The 10,281-nt window shown below is 34.9% G+C and overlaps 1 protein-coding gene across 3 annotated transcripts; it reads right to left on the bottom strand.

Annotated features, from left to right (window-relative positions):
• Positions 1–39: 39 nt before the first annotated feature.
• On the bottom strand, positions 40–10,011 carry LOC123566003 (uncharacterized). Of its 3 annotated transcripts, XM_053550239.1 has the most exons (14): positions 9,961–10,011; positions 9,408–9,586; positions 8,126–8,996; positions 7,010–7,253; positions 5,730–5,932; positions 5,311–5,367; positions 4,773–4,895; positions 4,240–4,362; positions 3,165–3,239; positions 2,683–2,801; positions 2,035–2,121; positions 1,361–1,441; positions 930–1,031; positions 40–162 (listed from the first exon to the last, which is right to left on the bottom strand). In XM_053550239.1, the coding sequence occupies exons 2-14, from the start codon at positions 9,510–9,512 to the stop codon at positions 73–75; spliced, it is 2,280 nt and encodes a 759-aa protein (XP_053406214.1). In that variant the 5' UTR covers positions 9,513–9,586; positions 9,961–10,011; the 3' UTR covers positions 40–72. The 3 variants fall into 3 exon arrangements, with proteins under 3 accessions (XP_053406214.1, XP_053406213.1, XP_053406215.1); XM_053550238.1 differs by lacking the exon at positions 9,961–10,011 and having other exon boundaries at positions 9,408–9,783; XM_053550240.1 differs by lacking the exon at positions 9,961–10,011 and having other exon boundaries at positions 41–162; positions 8,906–8,996; positions 9,408–9,783.
• Positions 10,012–10,281: the final 270 nt, after the last annotated feature.

Genomic DNA, 10,281 nt, shown 5'->3' with positions numbered 1-10,281 from the left:
AATCTATGGTACTATGGTACGACGGTTATGCTGTTTGATACTCGAGGTCAAGAAACTTTTCACCCTCGTTACTCACTTACAGGTGTTAGAATGCTCATTTTCACGCACATCTTCACACACATCAGACGATAAGCCTTCTGATAGCATTTTCTTCAAATCGTCCTACAAGTAGTTTTGTATATCACTATATTACTATGTTGTTAAATCACTCAAACATAAGTAAAATATCAGTGTAAATAGATGCACATTTAAAGTCATATCGACACTATATGGATCAAAATTGTGTCTAATTTAAACTTTATTAGTAGAGGAGGACACCATATGCCACTTGAATGGTATTTCAGCTGTATAGCTTGGTTACACATTACGATCTTCCGGATTCTTCATATGAAAGCAATTTATATTCAGCGTGCAGATTCAAACTGTCAGCGTTGAAGGGCAAGTGATTTGAAGCCAGCCACTTAACCACATGGCTTTGGAGGCCACTTCAAGTAATTTGGAGTCAGAGACTTAAGTTACTTAGAGGGCAAGAATATACCTTACGTGATAAGACAAAAACATATGGTATCAATAAAACTTATCGTGACAAAACTGTTGAAAGAGTCGGAACTAACAATCAAAATCAGAATTTATGAGATCCCTATAAATGTAATGTAACACATAATGGTATGCTATAGAATATTTGCATTTCTGTTATTGCCTGTGACTTAGACGAGCATAAAATTCGAAAACTAGGGGCCTAAATCTTTTTGTTTTGATTGTTGGGTAAATAATGCACGATGCAGGAAGGCTACATGTGCCTCTCTCGGTTTTATTTTAGATGATTATGTGAGGGAAAATTGATTCAAAGTCATCACCCTAATCCATACGACTGCAGATGCCAAAGATATTATATATAGAAACGAGATCTTCTTTAATAGTTATACTACCTTTCCTTTCTCGCCCAGTTTGCTGGTATTTATCGCTTCCCCTATTTCACTACGATCCATCTCTCCACTTGAGACTTTCTTTACAATATCATTTGCTTTCTCCTTTAATGAGACAAAATGTAAACAGATTTCAAAAACAACTTGTATATCTTTGGAGTGAGCAAAATGGAGCAAAAATGTCTTTTTATACGAAATAATTGTAATAATAATAACGTGAAGTGTATTACCAACGTTCTTGTGTTGAAAAAGTGCTCTTTAATGTACATTTCTGTCCTGATTTCTCCGCATTTCTTCATAAGCATTTAAATAAGCATGTAAAACTATCCGTTTGGTTAATGTTAATGCGTTTTTGAATTACAGTAGGAGTATATTCCCGGACATATTTCTAGAAAATCGTATTAAGCAGGACAATGAAAACCAATTAACAGTACCTGAACTCGGAAAAACTCAACCACATGTTCTAAGTCGTCTGTAGTGTACATTCTACCGTTGGTAAGGCTGCTCAGAAACTCCTAAGAATACATGTAGAAAGCCATTCAATATATTGCAATACTATAGGTATCTTGAAACCTTCAATTACCTGGTAATGACTAACGATGAAATAAATAAATTTGCAATTTACTGTTAATTAGATTTGTGTGAAGTAAATCAAGCTCATTTTGCCAAAAGCTCAGATCGCTTGTATTCTCCTTTGAGAAATAAAAATTGTTTCCTGGTCATTTTCATTGAATTTCAAGACTGTACGGAGCGGCGTCGAACAGGAACTCACTAATTTTTACAGGTGAAATTGCTTTTTAAGAAGTCCTCAATTCTAGCGGTATGCGCTGCTTTTAATTAACAATAACTTAGCACTGCTCTAAGGAATAGTTGATGCAAACTAGTCAAATGGCAAAACTATAGTTTTGTCTGTTTAATGGCACGCCATTCAATAAGTGTTGTATTACATAGTTACAGAAAAGGTGAATTTAAAGATTTTATTTGTCAAGTTTCGACTTTAGCCCAACAAAAATGCGGGGTTAAAGTTTAGACTGGTCATACATCAAAAACTATGGGTCTGTGATTTATAAGTCATGTATTAATTTTCGATAATAAAACTAGAGATTACCTCGTGGCATGGACTTGGTATTATACACTCCATGTAACTTGTGAAAGATGTACACGTGCTCATCAAGGACAGAATCTCTCGAATCACCTACAATACACATTTTATCTCGAGTCAGTATCTTTCAGATGACAACAACTGTTTCTTCACTATCGGTTTACTATTTCATGATTGATTTACACAATAAATGATCAAATTGCATATCCTCATTTGTGCATCAGTGTATGATGATTGATTATCTTTTCAAACACGAGTTTAATGGGCACCTCAGTACATTAATTTGTACTAAAAATGTCAAATATCTGTTTGTAACAAAACAGCAATCTCAACAATAACTGTAAACGAAAACCTGGAACAGAAACTAGTATATGAGTTTAGTAGACATATTTCTTAATGTTTTTGACTAACTCCAAGTTATTCACAGCCAAACACAAATTTATTTATAAAACACGTTCAGTATAAATTGTGCATATGTATTAGTTGTACTGTAAACGTCATACTTGCAATTTCAGTGTGGTTACCTACTTTCCTGGTTTGACTTGCGTAATCTTAGGCTGGTTGCTCGTATACCGGAGATTACCGAAATAAGAGATTCAGTAATCCCTCGTAAATTACCGACTGCTATGCATATTACCAAGTTGTAATAAATACCTGGTCGTCGACTACAGAACTATCTTCTCCGACGAGAAGATTCTTACGCGAGGCAAATCCATCTGTGATAAGAATGATTCTTGGAAGTACAGTTGTTGGGTCCATTATACACGCCCCGCCTGATATCAAAGGTACAATGAATGGTAAGATAAGAACACTTGCAGTGTCCCAAGTATATAAATAAATAAGTGCATAGTACAGTTTCGCCCTCGACATATAAACTTTTATCATTTTCATGCCATACATAATCATTTTTTTACGTGTTAGATGCGCTATATTTCAAATATTAAACGACACTTTTACTAAAGATTTCAGAATAACAAATTAATACTGATAATTTTATTTGACTGAAACCATACTTCCGAACACAATTTTAAAACCGCTACTGTATATACATGTACATGTGTTGTTGTTGTTTTTGTTCAGACTATCTGTATATCTGTATAAATCAGTTACTTATAAAATATGCATTAGTCACTTACCTCTCTCTTTAATTTCAGCAAGCGAAAGAGCAAGGCCTAACCATAGCGGTGAAGGGCCACCAGCAGTAATATTTTCTGCAATATAAATTATTTAATCAATACAGATTACAAATCATTATTTTCATGCCTTTGTAAAAATGTAAATTATATAAAAGGTTAAAATGTTAATACAAATGTCGTGGGCTCAGTGCAAAATCCTTGTACCTTGTTCTTTATCAATATACAGTTACAACAGTTTCGCGTTGAGCACTCGATGCATACAACGACAAAACAAACAGATAAAGGAACACAGTGGAACACCGCCTTGCAACGGTCAGTGGCAAAACCACCACTGGGGAGCTTAAACCGGTTTATGGTGCGCCTAACCTCACCCTTACCCCCATCATGTTGGAAAGTCACAGGACAGTGTAAATAAAAGTTATCCCCGCCAGGTGGAACCCTAACATACGCAATGGCAACAAAAGGCATGTAAAACACAAAAATGCTCTTATATGTATGTGCAATCCGTAAGAACCTAAAACGCATGTACTCAATGCCTTTGCAGAAGACGGAGCAACAAGGGAAACACTCTTAAGGGCCAGCCAGACTGTTTTGTATGTTATGTGCATGTCTATCGGAATCCTCCAAAAGGCTTTTAACAGAGTTTGTAGCATTAAAAGACGTTGCCTAAACTGATACAGAATATGTTTTTATACACTGACATTGACTCGACAAAACAGCAATTAGTATTGCACAGTTCTAATAGTCTGTTTTACAAAAGTAGTTCGGGATGGTTTCTGAAAGTGATAAATATTCCAAGACCGTCTCTCAAGGTAATAAATAATTCACGGTCGTCTCGAAATGTGATAAATAGTTCAAGGTCGTCTTTCAAAGTGATAAATAGTTCAAGATCGTCTCGCAATTTAATAATAGTTCAATGGCGTCACTTGAGGTGATGAATAGTCCAAGATCTTCTCTAAAAGTGACTTAAGTTCAAGGTCATCACTCAAGGTGATTAATAGTTCAGGATCGTCTTTTAAAGTATAAAACAGTTAAAAGACATCTTATAAATTGATAAATTTAAAAATAAGCATACCTAGTCCTTCTCTTATCACACCATAGTCGTTTGTTAAATGACAACGTATTTTATTCTCATTTCCAAATGTTACTAAAGCAACGTTCTCCTCAAGATCGTGGTAGATTGCATTCGTTTCAAATCCTGCAAAGCAAAAAATTAAGATAAATGCAACCATTTGAAATTTTAAAAGTTAAAAAAACTGGAATGATATGACTCAGTGTTGTCTTCACGGGTCCATGCAAGCACATGTTTCAAAACTAATAATAATAAGTGACACAGCATGCGTAAACATACTCTTTGCTTTCAAATAAAAACGGAAAATCAATTTAATATTAAAAAGAACAAGAGACGCGGAGTTCTACGGAAAACTGGCTTTTTAAACATATTCTATTTCTATTTTTGGTGCCTAGTTCTTTCTTTTTAAGAGACACAGAACAAGTACATTTTGTATTTGCTTTACGATTTAGTGATATAGTGTAGCAACCGTTGTATAATATTACCCATATGTGAAATTTTAACTAAGGTTTCAATCTAACAAATAATGTACTCACCATCAAGAATCTTCGTGACTGTGTGAATAGCCGTGGTAAGCGGCTTCCCGGCCATACTTGATGACGTGTCTAAACAAATCACAGTGTCAATACCGTGTGATTTTATATCACTGCATTCTCCAGCTTGGGACAGAATGAAAATTAATACAACAATAATATATGCAAATTTTATTCATTTATTTTTAAAGAAAATTCTCCTGTTTTACGAAAATATTTTCTACATTAATATTGTGACATGGTTCTTGCTTCTATCAAATGAAACCTTTTCATATATATATATATATATATATACTTGACAATGAAAAGACTCGGCACAAGATGGAAGTCTATAAATCAAAAAAATAAAATAAAATGACTTCACATGCCTTTCCAACTGTATTTAATTATAAAAATACAAACTAGTTTCGCCTATCGGCTCATCAGTGTACATACAATGTAGCGTCTATGAATATATATATTACAGTTAATCGACCAGTCGTCCGTGACTTTTAGTTTAGTTTTCTTAGAAGTATACATTTATACCGGTAGATAAGGTTACCTGACAATCTCTCCTGTTCAATTAAGGAATACAAAACATCATCAGAAACCAGTTTCCCTGCGAAGAAAGTAAATACAATATGATTATATAACTACAGATCTACATATGTGAAAATACTTTGTCAAACTAAACACCGATTTTAACAACGTCATATGGTTATAATTCTGATGCGGAATCTTCAACTATCATTTATGTTCGTTCATACCTACACGGGAATTGCCTGTCTTTCAAAACTATAGCATGTAACACCATATACCGAAGCTTCATCAGTAAGTTTGGCTACTCGATTATAGGATTGCCAGTTACAATATGATTTCAGATTATCTTTACAAGATGAAATATGCTGAAAAACTTTTCTTCAAAATCAGCTGTAACAAGTCAGGAGATGTATAATGCTTTCTATTCATTTTTCCACATACCGCTTCCATTATCTTCTTGCATCAGACTCTTTTCTGGAAGCTGTAATAGCTCTGTTGCTCCACCATCAGGCCGTCTTGAGCTCGTGCCTGTACCATTAACAGGGCGTCGTGGTCCGTTCTTCACCAGCTTTAAGTTAGACAAATCGAAACCCCTGCGCATAACTGAAGCATGCGGTCTTTCGTCATGAGCTGCAGCTATAAATCTAGGAGAAATGCAACAATATTTACTAGCAATAACAAAAAGACCACAATATATCAGATTTCTTAATATAGTCGCTACAAATCTGTAGATCATAGTTAAAAAGTCTAGGTCACCATGTTTAAAAACGTTCTGAGTGATCTACCAAGTTCCCTATTGCCAGATCAAATTGACTTTATTCTAACCAAAAACAGATGCGTCATGTTTGGTTAAAACATATTTCATTAGCGAAATACATAGTTACAGTGTAACAAATTCAGAAATACGCTTAGGATAGGATCGAAAGCCGATGAACATTTTGAACATTTAATTTCCGTAATAAGCCATTTCTGGCCCATGAACATTTACAAAACATGTTAACATGTACAATAAATACTAGTATGACATGCAGGTCAGATGGCGAACAGAAACACATACAAAATATTACTAAGCATCAGAACATTATATACAACATTTACAGGGAGAGACAATAATGAACTATTTATTATTATATAAAAGTATTCAATAGTTGTCTTCTTCTTTCAAATGCTTTATATACATAAGCTGCTAGCAATCTTAGATATGCTGTGTTTTCACTTGTTATTAGTTCTATGAATTTAACAAAATTTGGATGAATTCTAAAATAAGGTTTAATGTATTGTTTTCTAAGATCTTTGTAAAGTTTCATGAAGTACACTTATTATAAATGTAAAAAGTGAAAGTAATAAGAGTGGTACACAAAAACTTGACGAGTACGGGCAGATGGTTGATATAAAGCACTATTGAAAACGTTTGGAAGACGCAATGAACCTATAGACTAATTTAAATGTTTTTATGTTTATATCATCTGTTAGGTAGGGATTGTCAAAGAATAATAATCATAAGTGATAACAAATGAGTTGAATCCATCCAGTATAACCTTTTTATAATCAATGTAAAACGAATATGACAAAGGTAATGCAAATTTGATTCCTCACGTCCGTGATCCAGTAGTGCATGAAAAATAATTATGAACCATCACTGACTTTCTCTCAAAGGGATATCATCATTATGCTAATCGATGTTTCTTCAATATAACCTCACAAAATGTATCAAGTTTTACCTATTATCGTCGTCACCATGCTCATTCTTAAATCCTGACGGTGCCGGCTGCTGGTTTTTCGACTTTTCACCAATTTTCTGACTTTGTCCAGGATAAGTGGCCATTGCAGGTATGGATTTATTGGCTACTTCATCTGTTGTTCCCTTTGATAACGTGTCATCCTTCTGATTTTGGTCCCAACTCATCTTTTTGTACGGTAGGTTTGTATCAATGTCTGCCTTATCTGGTGTTTGTTGATCTCGCTCTAAAGCAAAGTATCAAGGAAATAGTTGTATTCATAATTTGGGTAGCAGTTTACAGTTTCTGTGTATCCTCGACAAGGAAATATATCTTTTAACGGTTTTTATTCAGAAATACCACGTTCTTTACAAAACTAGGGAAATTAAACCATTCTTCACTGTGTATTTCCGTCTGCAACAATCATACAAACACATGACAAAATGATACCTTAATAAGATTAAAAGAAATGAAAACTAAACACAAAAAATAAAATTAAAAAATACACATACAAATCACATACAACCGTTTGCTTACATTCCGTGTTTCGTTCCAATTCTTGTGAGAAGAAAGTGTGCTTTTACCTTTAGCCTGCTCTGCCTTTGCGACCAGTGCAGACCAAACTCAGCCTGCACATCTGGGCAGTCTGTTCATGGACTTTACTGTTTGCTATCCAGTCAGTAAATGGTATTGCCTAAATTGAATGACGGACTAGTCCTTGTTTAACCTTTAGCCTGCTGGCGGCTAGTTATTCTGCCTTTGCGACCAGTGCAGACCAAGATTAGCCTGCACATCCGTGCAGGCTAATCATGGTCTGCAGTGTTCGCTATTCAGTCAGTAAATTTTCAGTAAACACCCCTTCAAACAATAAATGGTATTGCCTAAATTGAGTGATGGACCAGCCCATTTTAGAAATTTAGCAGGCTAAAGGTTAAAAATATAGCGGGCTAAAGATTATTGTGTATATTAATTATAAAGCTACTGATATCTCAAATTTAATTTTTAAGTAGTTATATGGACCACCACTTCGACTTCGAGATTTCAAAGACACTCAAACTCAAGAATGTGTACTAAACGCGAGTACTGATAACCCTTATTTGGGCTACACAAAGGACTTACCTAGAATATTAGTTTCTGTTATGTTGAAAGCGTTTTTCAGATACTTTGCCCTGTTGTCTGTAGTGAACTCTGTTCTCGTCTTCTTGAACTTTGTGTAGCATACATTATGTTTGTTATCACTTGTTGGTGGTGGGCTTTGTGGCCGTTTGTGCACACCTATGTTTCCAAAGTTGAACAACCCCCGCCGTTTTCGTCCGGATAAAGACTGGTCTGGAGAGGTTGTGTCCACAGGTTTACGGTTGGATTCAAAACGTTTGTCTATTTTTTGCTTTTGCGCAGGTTTTCCTCTCATACTTGGTTCCAATACATCCTTTGGTCTTTTGTCCCTTTCAACTTTTTCATTTTCTGGATCGCTTCCATCTGCATATCCATCTATTTCTGTTTGAGGCTCAGGCTTAGGTAATTTCTTATCGACTGGCATTTTTGAAACGGCTGTGTTTTCTTTTCCATTTGCGTCGTCATTCAGAGCCGCTTCTACTGTGACTCTTTTCTCTTCTGGCTTATTATGTAAACTTTGTTTATTGAATCCTGTTGTTTCAACATTATGTTTATCTTCAGGAAGCTTCTCCTGTGCTTTATCTGGAAGTGATCGCCCTCTATCAAACTTTCTATCAAATTCGGTGGGCGATCTTCCTGTTACAATACTGTAATCCTCTGACTCAGTTGACTCGCGGTTTTCAGATTTGCTTGAAAGTAACTTTTCTACCTCTGGTTCAGAGGGCATGGTAGGGGTAGCTGCTCTTGTTAAAACAGACTGTTCTGATACAAACTTGTGATTACCTTTAGTTCTAAAGTTGTTACCATCCGTTCGGCTGATCAGATAGTCAACTTTGTTACTTAATTCGTCTAGCCTTCTGTTGATGCTTGAAACCTGTACAATATTTTCACCTTTTTATTTTTTGAAATAGGTTTGCAAGTATAATCATATTTTTTTATCGTGAGTTCTTGAAAACATAATAAAGAAAATAGAAAAAAGAAGTCATGAAAACATTGGGTTGAATCAAAGAAGGCCTACAGTTACTTCTATAATTATTTTATAAATGAGACAAATAAACTGTTGAGAAACTTCTGTCGCTGTAACTTTGCTACTATAGTTCCACACTTGGATCTACAAATATATTTCACCCATGTGTGCATTTAAGTGCTAGCAACTGAATCGAAAGTAGGGCTAGCCGCTGAATCGAAAGTGAAAATAAAGCATAAAAAACACGTTTCTCTCAGAAGTCAAGTACTGTAAACTAACGGAAAATATTCAGAAATGAGATGAATCACACAGACATACCTCCTTAGAAAGATTCTTCCGCATTCCTTCCGATAAGCTGCCCATCATATCCATCAAAGGGCCGACTATATCCTCCTGTATCTCCCTACTGCCCGTTGATGCCATTCTTGGAGCAAATACAACTAATTATTTACGGATTTATGTATGTAGAATAAGAACTTGTTATACTATAGTTTCACCTAAAAGAGGAAATTATACACCAGGAACTTTATAGTTGACAGAGCTTTCGAAAATTATAACCAGCTCATAATTCGACAAGGCTATCCCTACTTGAATTATACTTCCTCGGTTGTCTTTGTCAAAATACACTGCAAATATAATTAACAATTAATGTGTAGAATATTGAAATTTGTTCACAAATTAACAGAGTTTGTTATTATTAATGTAATTTCTACTTTCGTTTTCCGTGTTGTAAGATTTATATCAATTTTCAAATAAATCATTTATCAAAGATCTTTATTGTAGTACGTTTTGATCGCATCAGTATCAGATGTATTAAATAATACTTAAAAAATCTCTAATTTACTTAAGTTCTACAAAATATTCCGCTTACATTTCCGCACTTTCGTATCTGTTCGGATTTCCGTGTGTTTATTTTTAGAATTCTATCTATTATTAATACACCCTTGAACTGTGATGCGCGCGCATCGTTTTTTGGCTATTCCATTTATACACTGCGTGTAAAATTTCGCAACTTTACGGTTTTGTAGGAGGAAATCCAGGTTCGTAGCACGTAGTTCAGAGCGTAAAAAGTAGTTACCATTTTTTCTAACACTGTTGTTTCAAGTATGTTGTGTTGGAATCGAAACAAGTCGAAAGATTTCCTACGGCTAGAAGTTATACAGACCAGAAATTGTGTCACCACTCAGCCTAA

The sequence above is a fragment of the Mercenaria mercenaria genome, chromosome 8 (genome assembly GCF_021730395.1).
Source record: "Mercenaria mercenaria strain notata chromosome 8, MADL_Memer_1, whole genome shotgun sequence".
Lineage (NCBI taxonomy): Eukaryota > Metazoa > Mollusca > Bivalvia > Venerida > Veneridae > Mercenaria > Mercenaria mercenaria.
The sequence above is the reverse complement of the archived record's forward strand: the minus strand, read 5'-3'. Positions and strand labels throughout refer to the sequence as shown.